General features: G+C 36.5%; 1 protein-coding gene across 2 annotated transcripts in view; it reads left to right on the plus strand.

The window, feature by feature from the left end:
• PAX3 (paired box 3) overlaps window positions 1-22,270 on the plus strand; it is a 362,599-nt gene that overhangs the window by 228,875 nt on the left and 111,454 nt on the right. For both annotated transcript variants that reach the window (XM_044070370.1, XM_044070371.1), the window contains exon 5: window positions 16,272-16,474. In XM_044070370.1, coding sequence (XP_043926305.1) covers window positions 16,272-16,474 — 203 coding nt within the window. The remainder of the gene's footprint in view (window positions 1-16,271; window positions 16,475-22,270) is intronic.

Here is a 22,270-nt window from a genome sequence, read left to right on the forward strand (position 1 = left end):
TCTTTAGAAATTCTTAGTATATCTTCTTTGGGATATCCTCTTTCTATAAAACTCTTACATAAGTTGCTACATTCATTTTGGATTTTTTTCTTCATCGTCAGTTAAACGATATATTCTTTCCAACTGACCCTTTACTATATTCATTTTCGTACTTTTAGGGTGCATAATGTCAAAGTGCAGATACAAATTGTTCTGCACATTTTTCTTATAAATAGTGGTAAGCAACTTATCATTTTCCTTATACACAGATCCAAACAATTAATATACTCTGCATTATACCCATATGTAAATTTCAAATAGCCACATACTCCATTCAAATAGGTTAAGAACTCGTCTAGCAATTTCTGCTCTCCTCTCCAAATTATGAATGCATCATCAATAAAACGTTTATAGAAGACAATGTGTTCCATAAACTTACTTTTGAAAATATGATACTTTTCCCACCCATACATGAAAATATTAGCATAACTAGGCGCCATTGTTGCACCCATAGCAACTCCATTTGTTTGTTTGTATATATTCTGATTGAATTCAAAGAAGTTGAAATTCAAAATAATGTCTAATATTTCCATTAGTAAACCAACCATATTGGTAGAAAATTTTTTAGAACTTAATAGTTCCAATCTAACCACCTCCATTCCTTCATCATTAGGAATGACTGTATGTCTTTATGTCTAATGTTACCAAAAGATCCTCTTTTGTTACCTTAATTTTTCTTAACATATTTTTAAATTCAAAAGAATCATTGATGTATGATGAACTATATTTCACAACTTGCTGCAAATGTCGATCTACAAAGACAGCCATAGCTTCTGTCTTTGCTCCACTACTTGCAGCTATAGGACGCATCGGAGGTTTATTTAAATCTTTATGTATTTTAGGTTGCCACAAAATACGACTCATCCTAGGAGTTTCAACATGCAAGTATTTCCTTATATCTTCTGTTATGCGCCCTGTCAGGAACCATTCCTCTATTTGACCATCTATAAATGAAAACATTTTTTTTAACTTCTATAAAAGTTGTAGCTTTACAAAATTGCGTATTCTTGTTTCCTGTGTGTGTGTAAGGATAATGAGCTTTTCACAGCATACACCTCCTTCAGGTCCACAAAATATTGTTGGTAGTACTGGCAAATTCATATAACCCCTTCAGTGTTTGTATAAAGATAATGAGCGGATCCACTATTTGACAGTAATGATAGAATCCATATCCCTCCTTCTGAATTGGAGGCTGTACTGAGATACAAAGCTCCCATTCTGGAACTGTGGCTTAGGATTTCAAAGGGAATCAAAAGTGAATGAGTCTCCTGTAATTGTAATACACCATGTACCTGGATTACTCTCCCATTTTGCCAATCCAGAGGTACTGCTCTTGCCTTCATTCAACAATGAAAAGGTACAATACCCATCCCTCCCAACAATATCCATTATTTTCAGCATTTCTAGCTAGGTCTTATCCCCTTTTGCAACCTTGCCAAAGCAAAACTATTAATCTGCTGCATTAATCTACAGAAATGGACCCAACCTTACCTATTTCTTCCATTAATCCCTTCACAGAGACCAGCAGGTCTGTTTATGTCTGCTGGACTCAGTAATTCCTTAATGTGCTCCTTTGTTTTTTCACCTGCCTGATAATGTCTCCAGATGAAGTCAGCATTATTTCACCTTTGCTGAGAGAAGCCTGTGCAATATCTTACCACATTTCCTGAGCTGCTGGATTGTTTACCATTTCTGAAAACTCCTAAGTCTGGGAAAGTGACTTTAAGTTGTGTAATATTCTTACTAAATCCTCATTATTCATCTAGCTATCTGATATACATAGATAAAGCCTGGAAATGTGCCAAACAAGCACTCCAAAAGTCACTTTACATGGCCTTTCCAAACACCTGCAATACGTGAGCTTTCACTTGGGCTTGCCTTCCTGGCCTTTTGGCATGCCATTATGTACAGTAGGTATTTTTTTTTCTAAAAATAAAAAAAAAAAATGAAATTCAATCTTTCTACCCATCAGCCTTGAGCAAAATGTTCCTCAGTTCTGGTGTCCATCAACATTTTCCAGGCTTATGTTCATATAGACCAACTACAATTTGGCCACAGATTATTACTATCACTGCAACTGCTGAGTCTTGAACAGAGTCCATTCAGATTCCATATTGCTGGCCTCCTTAAGTATAGGAAAAGGCTGTTCTGGAGGTGTGAGCTTAACTCAAGTCATACAGAAGCATCAACTATGCATTCCCACATGACTGCAACTACACGTTTGGATTTCTCAAGAATGTTTAGATGCAGTCCAGGCTTTCTGACTCACTTCACCACCAAACAATGATTAACTTATAGCTCAGCACTGTCTTGACCTTGAGTGCCTAGAACATGCAGGGTCAGTACTGATGACAAACTCTGTCCGTAATCCTTGGCCCAAGACATTCTGGTAGCCAAGTACACTTATGGGTATTTTTGTATTTGAACATGCTGAGTGTTTTGGACAGCCCCCATGTCCAGCACTGAAATTTAAAACAATTTATTACTTGTATTGAATCAGGCAAGCAGTTCCTCCTAATCATTTGTCTTCAAGTTTTTCCATCATTCACTTTGCCAGCAGAACTTTAGAGCACCCCATCGAGTACTGCACTCATGGTCTCGGAATAGCTGTTATGTGCATATGTAAAAATGACAGAGAGGATTTTTCTGTCTGTGGTTCACAGGCATGTAATGGGCTTTAGAATACTTCCACTCCTATCCAGGGCATTACCTGAAGGTTAGTTTCACAGCAGGATTGAGACCACAACCAACTGAGAGAGAGATCTGAATCCAGAAACAATGCTCTGTGTGCTGTTACGACCAATTAAATCAAGCTGGTACTTTTCAACTTTATGTACAAACTGTGGCTACTTTCCCAGAAGTAAGGTGATGTTTCACATCCCGATAGTAAATGCCCATTGCTTGGGTTTTGTCCATCTTAATAGACCCAGCTTTTGCTTGCTTTATGACTTTAAGTGCCTCAGATTCCACCTTTTACCTCATGATAGGCTTCTCTACACAACTTCTTCTATCTGAGCCCAGCCGGGCTATATGGGTAATCCAACTACCAGACCCTTATTGGTAAACAACGACTTTCAAGTCTGGCTTTAAGGAAAGGCCCTAGTATCTCTCTTATAGGTGGAGTCAGAGACGTGACATGCATGACACAAATGTCTGTCCTGAGTGCAGGTGGCCAGGGATCACAGCTGGCAGGTGCTGATGGTGCAAAAGTGCAGCATCAGCACTGATTTACGAAACCACAACTTCATAAGTGAGCCCCAATACTGGGTTTATGGCTCTGCTAAAGCAGTTAGCTTAGGATAAGGTGAGAGTGTGTAGCAGTGCCTATAAGAAGTTGCTATAGATACAGTGCAGGAGCAGAGGAGAGGACAGCTTTTTTTTGGGCTCCTGAATTTTGATTTGCGGGGGCACCAGTTTGGGGGTCTGCCCTCTGCACAGGGCAGTAAGTGAGCTAGCTATGGTTCTAGGAGTGTACCCTGATTCTGTCAATGAACTAGCACTAGTATCACATTCTGGGTTAGAGTCTGGCTGGCCCCTACTCGAAAACTATTGTACCAAGGATTACTTATCAGATACATATAGCTGAGATAACATAGCACAAATAATCACAGGGCAATCAAACCCCTCTACCACAATAAGGTCACAATCCCAGGAGGAATCTGTAATGTTTCTTTGTTTATTAATATTTGCCATTACATACAAGTGTTAGTATTTTTCAGATACAGTTTGTGTTCCTTTTCATATTTCAGTACACTGTTTATAATGTCACATGAAAATAAATGTGTAATTGATTGGATTTATAATGCTGCATAACAAGTAAACCAATCTGTTTATTTTTATTTGCATCAGTGTCATGAAGAAAGTATTGCACAACTTGCAGAGCATTCAGAGTGCCTAACGTTTCTCAGAGATGCTTTTCAGTTCAATACTGAAGAGTGGTAAAGGAAACAATTCTCATAAATATGTGTTTTAAGCAACACTGCACCATCAATGGGCATAAAAAGCCCTTTGATTACACAAAGGAAAAGAAAAGAAATGCTAGACATCAGTTCTTAGTCCTGAGATCATGAGAGTTTTAACAAATTGTTAGTTGTTTTACTTGCAGATCATAACAAATAGTTGATAATTAGATGTAGACTAGCATAAAAAAGATTTTATTTTCTTCTAGTATAAAAAGAAAAGAGTTTGTTTTTCCCTGTAGAAGCTGGACTGTCAGGCTACAAGCTCTAATCATCTTTTAATAGACTCTGGCAGACCCCTGCTATAGTAAGAGGGCTGCCTGCAAAGCTTACAGGACTCCTAATTCATGAGCTCTTTAGCTGAATTGCCTTCAAAAGAGCCTTGTCTTTTCTTCCATGCAAACTCTGAGCAAACAGATTAATATGCACCTGCATGGCGCATTTATGAATCCTCTCAGCTTGAGTGACATTGAATTTGCAGTATAGCCACAAATGCACAACACTGTTGCATCAGCTTGAGCTGAAATGAAGTTTTGTGCAGTCTTTGTGCTCCCAATTACACTCGAGTGCCTCATATCCATGTTCTAAAGATTATTTAAGCAGCAAGGAATACCCAACCCTGGTCCCTTTTTGTGTGCTCAAATAATGCTTTGCATTGTTGCTGAGGGGGTCAGAAATAAAAGGAGCAAAGCACAAAGAGAACATATTAAACCACTAAGCTTTCTAAATATTTTGTTGCATACAGATTATATCTGGTCACAGACCTAATCTGCCAGTTAGAAATGGCATTAACATTTTTAAAGATATTTTTGAAGTTGAATCATGCAGATTGTTCACAGTGCTTGTCTGTGGAGAGCTAAAATGTCTCACCATATCTCTTGCGTTTTAATATTTTTTTCTGCACATAGAATGTATTGTATTACATCTGTATATTTTGTATCCCCAGCTCTCATACACACACATCACAAGAAAAGAAATATGTGTGTGTATATATACAATATATTTATATACACATATATATTCCTTTGCATGTGTGTAATTGTCTTTGCATAGGTACGTGTAAAACCAGCAATTAATTTTCTATTGCATTAGTCATGTTTATTTAAGAAATGTTCATAATGATGGAACTGTCATCAAATAATGTATTTATTCATTTATTTTGATTATGCATATTATATTATAAACATGCTTTATATTCCATTGCCATTTATGAAATGGGGGTTTTTATATTCAGTACAATGTTCTTGATGCTGAAAATGAGCTAACGTTTAAACAAGGTCAAGATTTGTATAGTTTGCTTTAACAAGTCTACAGAATGTTTTCAAAGGAATGCTCAGCTTTGTTTAAAATGATGCATTACTGAAGCAGATGAAATGTTCTTAATATCTTTCATGGGGTATTTTATATGAACTTTTCTGTTGTCTTGATTTAAATTCTACATTGTTGTTAATGTGGCATAATGAATTTAACATCAAATCTTGCATGTAAGACAATTGCTTTCCTGGATTTATGCCGCATTATCCTTTAGGGTTCATTTTCAAAGCTCATCAACTATTTTCATATGTGTACATGTGGGCTTATTTATTGAATCATACTGTTGACTTATGTGTTTCATTTACAAAGTTTCCTTATTACCTGCATGTTTACGACAAGACTACACATCTTGATGTAAAAAATTGCAAAAGAACAACAGTAAATGCAGACACACACGCTAATATTAATTTAGCAATAAGACATGTCTTGTTACAGTACATTACAACACAATATAAAACTATACGGCTCTGGTAAGTATTAGTAAATATCCATATTGCCATGTGGTTTATCATACTTCATATTTCTGCACTTTTATATATTCACCCAATAAATCTTTACATTTGCATAGGGTGCTTTAATTCCTTTAATGCTTTATGATGTCAGGTATTCATTCCAGTTAGCTACTGCTTCATCAAACCACATTTCCCTGCACTTTTCTTTCCATTATAACCCTTTAATTGTAGTCTAGCAATACTTTCTGTTGTCAGCTAATTATATGTTAATGTACTATCCTAGATATACATATTTAAGTGAGCTGTGAGCCACTTTCTAATTTTCCCTTATTATTCCATAAAAGGGATTCTATTCCTATAAGCAATGAAGTCATCCCCTGAAACTCAAGCCATTTGTTCTCTTTATTTTCTTGTTAAAGCAGTTTATGCACTTACAAGTTTTTTTTGGGGGGGGTGGGGCACTTAGCTTCTGTTTAGTGCCCAGAATATTTTGGATTACACATTTTCCATACTGTGACATATTGTCAGGTTCTCTTAACAATGATTTATGTTAATGTAAGAGTATCTTTGAAGATCACTAAACTACCATTTCATTTATTTTCCTTGCTATGGACATCCTCAATATTTAAGTTGTGTTAAAATATAGTTACTGACACAACTCCCAATGTACAACTTTACTCATTCCAAGCTTTAAAGAACTTTTTAAATACATATAACTTTGATCTTCCTAACAGTCATAGCATGGCATTTCTTAAGATTTAGTGTTAAATTATTTCTTTCAGAATGCTGCAAATTATCCATAGCTGCTAACTTATATTACATTTCCTCTGTTAAAAGCAGCCTGGAAGTTTTTCTCTTGTAAAACAGGACATAGTATGTATATAGTGCATTCATAACTATCTGGCATTTATCAGGTATAAAATTACATCAAGCAGTGTGACATGTATCTCCTCCAAATCTGGGTACCACTTCAAGTGCTTCCTACACCTGTGCCCTATGAACAAATCTACCGGACTTAAGGGTAAGAAGAGCAGACACTCGCCATTCAGATAAAACATTTTTTGTCCCTAGACAAACATTTTTTTCACCAGATATTGCTTAACTAAGGAGGAAAGATGACAAACACCACAAAATAATTAAGATGTAGGCCTGGGTGGTTTATGTTTAACAGACATATAGTCCAAAGGAAAACACAGACTTCAAAAACGCCAAAAAACATTATTAAAATGCAAAGCTTTTGGATTAAGAACCTTATTTGGTGCATATTCAAAAGGCAAGACCAAATAAGACATTTTATATAATTTTACAGTTAAAACACCTGACACAGTCCTCAATCCCATATCACGAACAATTAAGCAATTAAAAAACTCTCTAAAAACTTTTTAAAGATGTATCCAACATAAAAATATGCAGCAAGAATAATCTCATTTAAACTTATCTGTACTGCATCTGTTTCTTAAATAAAGCAGGTTTAATGATAACTGATGTGTTAACACCTGGTAAAACATCTGCTTACAAATGTACAATCCAGTTATATTTGCTGATATCTAATGCATTATTTAAATCGCCTCCCCTTGCACTTCTATGAATAACTTCTATTACCCTAAACTTAAAACTATGATCCATGCTATATTCTGCAGTGTGTCTAGCTAAAGCATTAGTAGGAATATTCCTACATATCTTGGATCGATGTTCTGTGATACGATCTTTTAACTTTCAACTACAGTTACCTACATAAAATGCTGAACATTTGTCACAAGTAGCTAAATACACTATACTGATAGTATTGCATGTAGCCGAGCAATTACATACAAATTCCCTTTTCATTCTTGGATGTACAAATACGTTTTCATTACATATATATTTACAACAAACACAGTTATGGCAGGGAAAGGTGCCATTCTTCCTACTTAATGCATTTTCCAAATTAATTAAAGTTTAGGTCTTTATAACAAAGTCTATTTTTCAGACTTCGACAATTTCTATATGAGAAGCTAGGTCTATCCTTTAAAAACTATTTCAATTTGGGCATGGCTTCTAGAATACCCCAGTTCTTAGAAATATTTTTTTTAACCTCACTGGTTCTCTTACTTTATGTAGTAACATATCTTAAATGATTTGCCTCTTGATTAATATTATTCCTGTTCTGTTTATCATCACTAATAGTGTCTGTAGCAAAGGAAAGTTTAGCTTCACCTCCCCTATTAGCAAGAACATCAACCTTTGCTTCATTTAATCTTTTGCCTTCATAACCTCTTTCTCTAAAATCTGTAAAATACTGTATGGTATCATTCATCTGCTTCAAACATTTATTTTCCTCTGAATTTAATCTACTCACTCTTAAGAGCTGCCCTTTAGCTATGCCCCTAAATGCATGAGGGGCATGCATACGTTTTCTGTGCATGCATCTATTAGCCTGCGCATTCCTTCCATAAATGTTGTTGTGTCTTTTGGCTTTTCCTGGTTAGGGGTCGCCACAGTGGAACTCAGGTCCGCTAATGATTGGCAATAGATTTTTACGTGCCAAGTTGCCAGCTCTGATGCACAACCTTCAATGAAGGTACGCCCATTCATGCATGTTTCCACACAGAAGACGCTCTAGCTGAGAATCGAACAGGACAATGTCGTACTGTGAGGCGACAACGCTACCGCAGCACCATGTTAATTACACCTAATTTAGTCACTAATTTTACATCAAGAAAATTAATCTCTTCTCTGGACCAATCAGCTTTGAATTTCAAAAAACTAGAAGTATTACTGGGGTATTCTACAAACTGAAGTAGTTCTATCTTGTCACCTCCCCAAACCAGGAAGACGTCATCCACAAACCACTCATAAAATAAAACTTTCCTAGACCCGTTAGACATGTTTCCATTAAAAATAAAGTTATTTTCTCATTGGTTGAGTACAATAGTTGCATAAGTATTAGCTATAGCATTCTCATAGCTATGCCTGAAATCTGAAGAAAATGACGTGTCTCGAAAATAAATATGTTGTTGTTGTGTCTTTCGGCTTTTCCTGGTTAGGGGTCGCCACAGCGGAACTCCGGTCCTCTAATGATTGGCAGTAGATTTTTTACGTGCCGAGTTGCCAACCCTGATGCACAAACTTCAACAAGGTACGCCCATTCACGCATGTCTCCACACAGAAGAAGCTTTAGCTGAGAATCAAACAGGACAACGTCTTACTGTAAATAAATATATTATCAGTTAATACAACTTCCAACAATTGACAAACAGTTTTTATGTCTCTTCCATACAAAGTAGTATTTGTGCATAAAACAATCACATCAAAGGCAGTCACGAAACGAAACCTTTCGCCACCAGGAAGTCATTATGTGGTTGGCTTTCAGCCTTGTTCACTTGGTTTCGTAATAAAAGAGCTTTGGCTGACTTCCTGGTGGCGAAAGGTTTCGTTTCGTGACTGCCTTTGATGTGGTTTCAGTTTGTTTGCAGATCCTAACCTTCGTTTTGGGTGCATAAAACAATCACTCATTACATCTAAACCATATTCATTTGGCATGACTGCAAAAAGCAAAGAAATATCCAATGTCAGAAACATAAAATCAGTATTAATGTTTGACTTATACCATTCATGTAATTTGTCCAGAATCACCAGTATCCTGTATGTAACTGTTTACTTTACTAAAATATTTACCTAAAAAAGACTGTAAACAAAGAGAAATAGGTTCTGTTATCCAACCGCAGCCTGAGACGATACATCTCATTGGGGGTTGGCAGAGAGTTTTATGTATTTTTGGCAAACCATAAAAGACAGGTATGGTATGACAAAGTACATTGAAAAAATAAACAAGTCTATAGAAATATCATTATTAAGTTGCATCTCATAAATGACCATGTTAACATTTGAAATAATTTTTTTTACATCCAAAACAGTTTTCTTAAAAGTGTTTACATCAGCTAAAATTTGTTCATATGTAAAACATAGTCTCTCTTGTTCATTATTACAATGGCTCTGTCCTTGTCCACCTGCTTATTAATAATCTCAGTATTGTTTTCCAATCTTTCCAAAGCTTTGTATTCATTCATAGTTAAATTATAAAAACTGTCTTTCTCTTTCTGCTCATATAAAAGACGCAACTCAGATTCACATACATTGATAAAAGCAGTAATAACAGGGCAGCTTTTTGGGATAAAAGTACTAGATTTTTTACAAGGTTCTGTATAAGTTTGACCACTAGTAGACAAGGAATCTTTAAAGATTAACTTCAAATTCAGATTCCTAGAAAAAACGTTAAGGTCCGTAAGTGCATCAACAATATGGAAGGTATAAATTGCAAACTGTTTTTTAAGGAAAGAAATGTCGTCAGCAGTAAGTATCAAGTCAGAAAGATTAACAACACTTAGCAAACCTGGGTGTTCTACTGGTTCAAGTGTCTGTTTGTCTGCGGGACATTGTAATTTCTTCTGATTCCTCTTCTTCCTCCTCTTCCTCGCAACAGCCTCTTGAAGGATCTCTCTCATGTATTTCCACGTTCTCCGGCAAGCTGAATTGAAGTAGGCACTACTGTAACTGAAAAACATCATGCTGTTGTGGACTTTGATTGGTTCTCATGAACCAATAGATGTCCTTCAAGAATGCAACTGCAGTCATAACATATGGGTTGTCCTGCTCAGGCAGCCCTCGGTCGTTTCTCTGAGATGTCCAGTCATGTGGGACTAATATTAATCAGTGCAGGAACAGCAGTAGAAGTCGACACTTTATTAGATATGTTAATATTAAGCAACTGGTGGTTAATATTATTGGATGAGAAAGTCCCTGGCATTTTAAAAATGTCCACAGCGTACACTGAACTTCAAATGCTTCCTACACCTGTGTCCTGTGTCCAAATCTACAGGACTTAAAAGTAGGAAGAGCAAACACTCGCCATACAGATAAGTCATTTTTTTGTCCATAGACAAGCATTTTTTCACCAGATATTACTCAACTAAGGAGGAAAGATGACAAACACCCAAAATAATTGAGAGGTAGGTCTGGTTGGTTTATGTTTAAAAGACATACAGTCCAGAGTGGATTCCCATCCAGATGCAGTAACACATTTAGGTATATCAAGTACCTTAGCCTGTATTATCGTAACTAAACCACAGTTCCATAGAATATGTTTCCAGTCCACTAGTTCATTAGACATCTAGATGATGTGGGGAGAACTAGTAAGGCCAACTTTAAGGGGGCCAGCTTTAAGGAGATGTTACAGCAGTTAATATTGGTTGTGAATTGAGTATTCCAGAAACTTACCAAGGGAATGTGATACTACATTGTTTTCTAAAATGTCTCAGAAATTAGCTTTATCTCTACTTCCTGCAGGACTATGTCCCAGTACAAGGGGCCAGCAGAGCATAGAGCTATGATCTACTGAATATATCATTGTAAAGGCTATATACATATTTGGGGGGGTGCTTTATCTTCAACCACTCTTTGGGCAGGTTTAGATTCTTCATGAAGACTGGAGTGACCAAGATGATTTTGGAAACTGCTATCAGATATTGACTGAGTAGAAGCTGATTGCTTGATTTCATCCCTGTCTGATCATTAGATCCTTGGAAATGATTATAAGTTCCTATTCTGTTCAGTCTTCAAGTGCTTTCCAAAGAAGTTTCCAGCAGAGTAGGGAAGTTACCATATGCTTGCTTAGGTTGATGTTCAGATTGTTGGTTATTGGCTGAAGAAGAGAAAAACTTTTTACTCAGCTGTAGTCCCTGCATTAAACATGTGCCTCCTACTATAAGTTTGATTAACAGAGATGAGAGCATGTTGGCTTAGAGCCAGGCAGATGCTAGGAATGTCAAGGTTATTGGTCTGATACTGTGTGAACATGCAGCTTCTCACGGGAGCTGTATACACATGGGTGTGAACCCTATGAGCTATTTTATATGCTCTGAGGTTCTGAGCTGTTTCATCAACTTGCTAAGCCTGTAGAAGAGGATGATTTCTGATAATTTTAGACCTCCTTTTGAATTTACACATACCGGTTTCTTTTGATTGCACCAATGCTCTCTATAGCACAGATAAAATTTAACATCATGACGTTATTCTTCCTGTAACATATGTTATAATATTTGGCAGTTATTCATAAAATACATTTCAGGAAATACGTTCATCTTTACTTTTTGACCTATATGCCCATTGGCTAAAAACAGAATTTATTCCAGTGGAGCAAATTATTATTTTCTTTTCCTGCTCTATCATGAGATATTTCAAATATGATCAGGAAAATGTGACTACTTCAGTTTCCATATTTTTGAGGGGATCTTCGGCCTTCCTCAAAGGCCAAATAGTAGACCTCTCCCAGTTAAGGAATGGGTTGAAATTGAAATACATTTTTGATAATGGGTATAAAAGTGAGACTGAAATTACCAGGTTCTCAAGACATAGGATTATGTCATCAACATATGCCATTATTTTAATTTATTTTGATCTGAATCTGATAATACTTGACTGTTGCTGGAGGAAGTGAAATAATGGTTCCAGTGATAAATTGAAAAGATAGTGAGATAGGAGGCACTCCTGTGTAGTTCCTGTTCTCACTTTAATGGGGTCAGACGTACAGCCATTTTAACTTAATCTGGTAGATGCACAATCATATATGTGCTTAACTATCCAAAATGTAAGAGCCTGAAAAGTTAAAATCCTGGTGAGTTCTAGGAAGAGTAGGATGTGGACCCTATCAAATGCCACTGACACATCTAGTGTCAGGGTTACTTCCTTCTCATACATAGTCCTTTTTTCTGTTTCAGAAGTTCCAGTGTGACATTGATTTCCTTTCAGAATTCTTGATCTCCTGTTAAGTCCAACTCTGTTTTTAATCCTTGTATCTAAATCTGTTACTCCTCTATTATTTCCCTCTTTTTGTATGATGCTATAATAGAATCTCCCCTTATGCTTGCTTTCTGGGCCTCCATCTGACATTGAGGGAGATACTGTTATCCCTCATCTTTAAAATTAGAGGGATGTTCTCGATTGTCATCAAGATTATGTTATCTAGTAGATAGTTATCTAATCAATAGTTATTTAATAGTAATTCATTATTGAATTGCAAATGAAATGTCTTTTTACCCTTATGCAGAGTTAGGACATGTCCAAAGGTGAGGGTGATTTTATCCCAGCATAAGCATTACAATCTTTCATAATGCAAATTAATATGAAGTTCTCAGACACAATTCATTGAAAGAATATAATCAGGAATCGTTTCATATCTTGATGCAAGAGGTGAAGCTGTGCTTGTTTCATAAGTATGACATTGCTGGAATAAAGATGCACATCTCTTTATCATTTAAATGGAATCTTTTCTTCCCTGCTGAAACTAGCATTTATGATTCAAGACTCTCAGTCTTTCTGTTTGCTATACCGTATATATTTTGTCTGACCTATATCATTTGTAAGTTCCTTAATAATCATTGCCATCAAAGAAGAGGCAACAAAGGGGAACTCTTTTGACCTATTATATGCCAGTATTTTTATGTCCACCTTTAGGGATGCATTTATTTACAATTCCTCATATTATAATGAGAATGCTGCTTTATATTTAAGATATAGAGATGACACCTTGTTTATTATAATGTATGGCACTGGTGAATGTTACCGTTGTGACTCTACAAATTCTAACCCCTGAAATCTGAACGTTACATGGAATGTTTCTTGAAAGACATTTCTTAGATATTACCTTGACATGATAAAAGGAGTAGTAATTTGTATCAGGAAACAAAATGGCAATTAATACTTTTTGCATGCAGGATGTGGTCACACCGCATAATATTGAATTTCTTCTCTACAGGGAATTTCTTAGGGCGTCTAAAAAAGTATCTTAAAATCATGAGTATAAGACTGTTCAGTGACAAGTTATAGATCATTTGTTGTAAATACCCTATAAAATCCATTATTTGGGAAACTTCTAGAAAGGGTGAGAAAAGGAAGAAAAAAGGCTATTCTTTACAAAATGCGAGTGAAAGGAAAAAGGCAAAGATAGACAGATATACCCCACCCATATTTTTCTCATAAATTTTATTAGGTTTACTACTGAAGTGAGACAAGTAATTAAAGCTGACAGATCTTACTGGCAGACCCTAATTTATGTAGGCTACTTTCCCCTGATTCACATCCAAATCCAGTCCCTGTTTTTCATACAAAAATATGTTAAATACAGCTAAGTTGTTGTCTTTTAAAATTGGGCCTCCAAAACAGATTTATTTTGTTTTTCATGGCAGCAGCTTTTCAGTTCTCTAAGTGCAGTATCTACAAAACAGTTTACAAGATAAACTTTGTTTTAAACAATAAGGAATATTTTAGAATAACGAATTGTTTTACTTATACTAATACTTTTGTGCTATATGCAGTCTGTTGCATTTGCTGTACTAGTAAGTGGCTCACCGGTAGAATGGCAAGCATGTTCAAACATGGAATTCAGAGACGTGTGTAATATGGAAATTCATTTAGTTTTCTAGTGATACAAGTGTTACTCTTTATCCAAAATGATACTATTACTTTTAGATTCCCTGTGTTGGATGCTCCCAATGTTAGAAGAGGTGGGGATAAAATATTTGTTAAACTGGGAGGTTTTCTAAATTTTTAAACATAGTAGCTTACACCCATCAAGACTCAGTGTGGTCTGGAATGGCAATATTGTATGGACTGGTTTGTAGCTGTATGTAATATTTGTTGTTGGAAATTATAACTGTAGTTTTTCTGTAGAAACATGTGGGGGCTCATAAAGGTTACCGCAAAGTTCACACTTTCTGAAATCAAGAACAGCCCTATCACAATGTTTGCACTATTTATTTCCTCAGAAAGGTTACACTCAGTGGGCATATAGGTATACACTTTGTGGTAACTTTTATGCATCCAGTCCATGTTTTTCTTTTAATCAGTAATTAAACTGGTTGTTTTCAGTAATTTCTAACTGGAAGTATGGCTAACTGATATTCTTCTTCGTCTGGCTTTTCCTGGTTAGGGGTCGCCACAGCAGATCACCTGTCTGCTTATGATTGGCAGCAGAGTTTTACGGTGTCGAGTTGCTAGCCCAGTGCCCAACCTTCCATAGAAGGCACACATGTGCATGCACTCACACCTAGGGCCAATTTAGAGTGTCCAATCCACCTACAGCATGTATTTGGGATGTGGGAGGAAACCAGAGCACCCAGCGGAAACCCACATGACCACAGGGAGGACATGCAGACTCCACACATATGGCACCCCAGCTGAGAATCAAACCAGAGAACCTCTTGCTGTGAGGCAACAACACTAACCGCTGCACCACCGCTAACTGATATACCATTTAAATATTTTGCTGCAAAATATTTTCTCTTTTCTATAAACCCTTGAGGGTGTTGGGCTGAGGCACCAGGGGGTCTGACAAAACAGCAGCAGAAAATCTATTTAAAGTACAAAATACTAAAGTTTTAGGCATTGAAAGTAATCAATTGATGCCAAAATAAAAAATGGAAATTATAGTTAAAAAAGTAATACTTTCCAGCATTTTGCCCTTTTGGTAATGTATTTGGTATGTAGACTGTGGCCATACCTTTCAATCTTGTAGTACAGGAACTCTGGACAAAGCCAACAATAATTTGGGGACAAAGGCCCAAAATCAGGGATAGATTTTTAATATTGCGGTTATAAACTCAGAAAGTTGATAGAATAGCAAGTTTTGCATTAGCATGCATTTTTAAGTGTATGAAGTCTGAAATGCAAATACCTGTCATTAGTGACTGCTATCTTCAGTGATTTGCCAGAAAACCAAAAGTTTTATGAGGAACAGACCAATGATGTGAGGCAAAAATGTAATCATTCTTCAAAATTTTGGACAGCTGTGAGGTACATTTGGGGAGGGTCTAGTGTACTGACATAGAAAGTGAGAAATTATTTTTAAGCAGAAACATTTCTATACTAAATCCTTTATAGCTGTTTCTTTGTACTGCATACATGGACAAATTTTATAGGTGAAAGTAGATTTCTGGTAGTCCCTGTATTGTATGCAGCTAGGCATTTAAAACCTTACTGCTTGATTTTTTTTTTTATAAATGTTGTTTACATCTGGGAGGAAACTTTTATGTATAAGATCACTGAAGCAAGAAAACTGCCCCCTTTTTATGTATTGCAAATTGCTATTTACAACAGGAGGTATACAAATAGTTTTTATTGTTTCCAGAATTGTGACTGTATTATATTCAATAATGATTTAAAGCTTTCTCAATGAAACAAAATATGTCCAGTCATTCACATATTATGATTTACAACATATAATATATGGTAATTTTATCTCAGAAATGTGTACATGTTTAATGAAAGATTTGAAACCCTGGGTTCAGATTTCAATTACAGAAGTATCATAGCAACAAAAGTAGAAAGATGCATAAGGCAAAAATATTTAGTTCTGATTTGTTGTCTGTATTATTAAGACTGTCACAGGGATGAAAAATCTGTTAATAATACAATAAATGTAAACTGGTCTCAGAAATAATTATTGATCTGAGTCTTGCATTCTGCTTTTCAGCAACTCATCACTCTGATGAAGGCTCAGACATTGACTCAGAACCAGATTTACCTTTGAAGAGAAAGCAGCGTCGTAGTCGAACAACATTCACTGCTGAACAACTGGAAGAATTGGAACGGGCCTTTGAGAGAACGCACTACCCTGATATATATACACGGGAAGAGTTAGCACAGAGGGCCAAACTCACTGAAGCCAGAGTCCAGGTAAAATTTTGTTCCTTTTGCAAAATTGTAAAATAAAACACAATACAAAATTAATGATTTATTTGTTCCAGTAACACAGTACAATATTCAGTTTTGTTAATGCACTTGGTGAACATGTTTTAGAGAACAGTTTTGGTATTGGGTTACAACTTAATAAGACGTACAGTCAGTGGCAGACTGTGGTACCCTCAGCTGTGGTGGGTTTTGAAGCTATGGGCTCCATATCCCACTTTTTTTTTTGGGGGGGGGGTCATGGATAAATGCACATGTTCGTTTGGATTCATCTTCTTTATTTAAGACCATTTGAACTGTTGTCATCATATTCCACCAATATCCATACCCATCAATTACAGCCACCTGACTGTACAAATGTCTGATTGAAGTAATAAATGGCCTCAGTAAAGCATTTTAACCAACTTTACAGAAATGTACACCAGTCCTGCAAAGCCAGACTTGATCATGATAGCAGGGAAGGCATTCCCATCCACAGACAGCACCCTTACACAGCAATTATAGACCCATTGTTGAGTTTGTATATCTCAGATGTGTCATTGTGGTAAAATTACAATTATGGACAAAAGAAATGTTTCAGGCTTATTTCACATAAATACATACATGTTGCAATCCAAGTATCCCAATTAATGTCACATAAATGCATACTAGTCCTGCAAAGCCAGGCTATTTAAGCTGATAACACAAGAAGAAGTTATTTTCATCTAACACTCCACACCCACCCAGCAGTTGTAGACACTATGCTATGTATACCTCATCTGAATATGATAAAAAATAATACCTCTCAACTTCTTAGAGCAAAAATTAGGACAAAGCCAAAAAAATGAGGAACAAATGCCACAAGTCAGAGACAAATTGAAATTGTTAGTCTTATGTACTCAGAACGTTGTTACAGTGACAATATTTATATTGGCATGTGTTTTCTAAAGGATATAAGCTCTGAAACTCAAATATTTGTCACCATTTAATGACTGCACTCCTCAACAGTTTGCCAGAAATCCACAAATTATATGAGAAACAGATAAAAAGGCAAAGTGGGGGCATTGTGCAAAATCAGGAATAATTTCGACTTGGATTCAGACAAACAGTTCTCAAAGATTACTTCATAAAAATGTATATTATTCCTGTAAATCCAGAATGTAAGCTGAGCAAACAATAAGAGGGTAAGCTGCTTTCATCCACAGCCAACTTCCTTCACATTTAGTAATATCTGTTCTCAATATTTTTGGCTGAAAACTACAACAATTATGAGGCACAGACCAAAAATATGAGGCACATTTAGGACCAGTTTTTATTGGGTTTCACACAAACAAGACCCAGTGAATGCATTATTCTAACTTATTTCATATTAATGCATACAAGTCTTGTAAAGCCAGACTATCAGTTGGTCAAATAACAAGAACATAAGTAGTAAACCAAAACTATTAGGCAACAACAAGGACATTCTGAGGAATCAAGGACAGTTTCAAATTTGTTTCACAGAAAGATGGGCCAAAGAGTAAATATTCTAATTTATTTTACACAAATGCATACCAGCCCATAATGCTAGACTTTAATAAGATCAAATGAAGAGGGAAAGGTCCTTTCATCCATAGCATGGCTACCTCTGCACCCAATCTGGTTGCTTGACAACATGTTAAAAAGACAGTAAATATTCCAAGTTATTTCACACTAGCCCTTAATGCCAGACTTTAAACTGAGCAAATGAAGACAGCAAGTTCATTTTATGCACAGTAAAGTTGGTCACCACCCAAAAAACAGAGAATAAAGATTACAATTTACTTTTCACAAATGCACAGTAGTCCTTAATGTAAGACTTTAAACAGAGAAAATAAACTGGGCATGTTACTGTTGTTCACAGCATAGCTAGCCCCTACACACCAGGTAGCCTGTCAGCATATTAAGAGTAAGTACTCCAAATCATTTTACACAAATGCATACTAGCCCTGACATAAATGCATATTATCCCTAAAAGTAAGACCTTTTCAAGTGAGCAAATTAAGATGGTAAATTTCTTTTGTGTACACACAGCTAGTCCATTCCCCCCAAAAGACTAAATATTCCAATTTGTTTCACATAAATACACACAAGCACTTAATGCTGCACTTTAAACTGAGCAAATAAAGAGGGCAAATTACTTTCATCCACAGCACAGCTAGTCCTCCATCTGGTTGACTGCCAACATATTAAAACAGAGAGACAATATATATTCCAATTTATTTCACACAAGTGCACAATAGCCCTTAATAGCAGATGTCCACACTTTAAACTAAGTAAATGAAGATGGTAACTTGCTTTCATCCACAGCACAGCTAACCGCCCCATAAAAAATGGTTTGCTGCCAAAATGTAAAAAAAAAAAAATTACCTTCAAACTTGCAGTCCCCTAATGTCTGAAGCTGTTCACCTACACATTTTAATATAAACAAGCTTCCTGTTCACTGCAGTCACAATGAATCATGGAAAGACAGTGATCAGAAAGCTTCAGTACAATAGACAGGGTCTCTGCAGCTACAGACATTTATTTATTTATTATTTTAAGTAAACAGACATTTCTTTATTTAAAAGAATAAATAAAGCACCAGAGCTATCTTCACCATCCCACAGTGCACATGTGCAAATGACAGACACTATAAATATATGAAAGTAAATACTTGTGGTGATTGCATTTAGCAGTTTTGTTTTAAAAGTTTGTAAGTGCTCAATCAGTTATGTTTAGAACATTATGTACTGAGCATGAGAAATCTTTTAAAACAAAGTTATTCTCTTGGCAGACCATGGGTCACCCTGAAGCTGTGGGATCTTAGGTGTCTACCCAATTTGACCTTATTAAAATCCAGTACTGCATACAGTGTAACTAAATATGTCAAACATGGGGGAATTTTGTTAAAATAATAGTATGTGATGATGTTTTAGTTCAGTAGAAGGAACATAATGTATGAAATTAATTACCTGGGTCAGGAAGCAGGCAACAATGCCTAAGATACAGACTAACCATAAGTTTTTTTTTTTTTAGTTATGCAGATTTCCTATGTCATTATTGATCAGGTCCATGATAATTCTCTCCTTGGTCTTGCAGATAAGACTGGTCAAACTTATGGGTCTGTAGTTCCCTGGGTCAGTTGATGGCCATGGCCACCCTTGCACAGAGGGATGACTGTTGCAGTCCTCCATTCCTCAGGGACAAAGCCCATGTGCTGAGTTAATCATGCACAACAACACATACACCCAGCCTGAAACTATAGCAAACATGCTGGCTGACAAGTTCAATTCAAACCTCTCCCCCCATTACCTCCTATTACAACCAAAGAAATACCTACAACCATCCCGCTACCAGTCATTATGAGAGAACAGGTTGTTACTGTGCTCACACTAAAAAATACAGCCTCCATGGATCCTGACAACATTCAAGGATGTTTTTTAAACAGATTAAAATAGGATCTATCAGGACCAGTAGAAACCCTCTTTAACTACAGCCTCCAGATGGGCTTTGTCCCTGAGGAATGGAGGACTGCAACAGTCATCCCTCTGTGTAAGGGTGGCCATCAACTGACCCAGGGAACTACAGACCCATAAGTTTGACCAGTCTTATCTGCAAGGCCATGGAGAGAATTCTCATGGACCTGATCAATAATGACATAGGAAATCTGCAAATATTGGACCAGACCCTATTTGGCTTTGTCAAAGGGATGTCTTGCCTATTGAGTCTGCTGGACTTCTTCGCTTATCTAGTCCTGGCCAAAGCTTTCGACACAATCCCCCACTTAACTTATATAACAGTGTAGTATACATCCAGTACTCAGAAACATGGGATCTGCTATACACCCCGACAGCACTCTAAAATTATTGCACACAGGAATAGTGAATAGGAACATACTAGATATTTCTGCATGCATTATAAAGACAGGAATGTTCTTATATCAGTGAAGCTGGGTCTGTACATTTCATTACTAATCACAGATGTGCAGTTAACTCACATTACGCAGAAAGAACATATACCTCTAGCCATCAGTGCTGCAACAGGTTCATAGGTCGGTACTAGGCTATCGACCCTAGGGCCTATACAAGCCTAGCCATAACAATTCCATGGCTATTTCTTCCCACAATATTTACTTTACTTCCCTGGACCCCTGTCTAGCAGGGCGACTGACGTGATCCCTGGGGGACCACAATTGTCCCCCCTTTGTCTGCATCTCTCCTTTGTGTCCCTCCTCCTTTTCCTGTCAGCACCTCTTCTATTGGCCTTATCTGTGTTTATTTGGCTGCCCACATTTTCCCCCACTACCCTTTTTGGAGAAAAAGAAAGTGTTCATCTACTTTCTATTCCTCATGTATGATGTTACTATATATCCATTTCTTTTTCAGTTACAATACAGAAATGGCAAAGACTTTGCTGAGAAAACCTTATTATGGCTCAAAGCGTATCTCATAGCAGCATGCCACACAGTGCATGACCATGCATCTTTGCAAACATGCTACATGCACTTTACCTGGCAGTTCTCCTCTTCACACATTTTTCTCCCAGCTTTTTCCTTAGTCTCTCTGTATTGTACTGATTAACAGTGTTATAGGAGCCAGTCAGCTTCTGGCCACATGGCATCACTTCAGTCATATTATGTTGCCATTACAAGACCACATATGTTTCTAGGACTCCCCCAATGGCTTTTTTCATTTAAGATAATTAAAGACTAACGATTATTACAAATAACCAATAATAACAATACCACTAATAATACTGCTACTACTACTAATAATAATAATACTAACGTTACAAAACTGAAAGAAACCCCACTACAAAGGCAAAAGTCATTCATTACTATATTCCTTATCAGAACCTTTCCCCTTTACAGTTATTTCTATTATACCTATAGTACTTTTCCCTTATGTCTTAATTTTTCTATTCCTTTTACTTCCTCTGGCCCTCTGCGCCAAACTGTTGCTCCACATCTCCCTGTCACAGCATGCTTGCCTCACCTTGAATTCCTCAATTCTCTGTTCTTATACCTCATTTTACTGCATCCTAATTGTTTCCACTTTCCTTTGGTACAGAAGGCTGTGGGTTATATTCCTTGACCAGGTAGTTTAATTAGTTACACTGCAATGCTGCATAATGGGTATGTTAGACGTCTGAGTGTGTTGTCCTTTGGATGAGAGGTTGAACCAAGGTCCCATCTGCTTGACTTTGTGTTAGCTCAGGCAGATGTAAAAGATCCCATGGCACCTATTGAAAATAGGGGAAGCTCTCTGATGCCTTGGACAAATTTCCATGAGTACTACTGCCTATGTCCCTTTACGTGTCTTCCCAGGAAGAGGCTACTAGCCTAGTGGGACTAACCCAGTCAACATAGGATAAATAGAAAAATGAAAATAAAAAAGTACTTTATCATTGAATCCCAGGTCTCTCTTCCTTAACCACAAATTAATTTTAGTAATTTAATAGGATTTAATAAAACCTAATGGGGGTTGACAGCAACAGCTTACACCAGACATGCAATCCACATAAGAAAGGGTATATTAATTTTAGTGGGCTTGCAATTAGAGGGTATAGATAAGGTAGATCAGCTGTCCAGTATATTATTGTAGTTTGCAATTAAGACTAGTTAAAGTGTAGTGTGCTTTTTATGCACCTTGATAAAGGGATTTTTATGTACAAAGATTTCATACAGGCAAACATTCACCGATGTTTAAAAAAAAAGTGTATCTCTTTCAATTATCAGCCATGAGACAGGGGTGGGAGTCTGATATAAATGTGACATGAAGTTCAATGGTAAATAATAATGGCAAC

This window comes from Protopterus annectens, chromosome 4.part1 (genome assembly GCF_019279795.1).
Source record: "Protopterus annectens isolate FY-2018-M chromosome 4.part1, PAN1.0, whole genome shotgun sequence".
Lineage (NCBI taxonomy): Eukaryota > Metazoa > Chordata > Ceratodontiformes > Protopteridae > Protopterus > Protopterus annectens.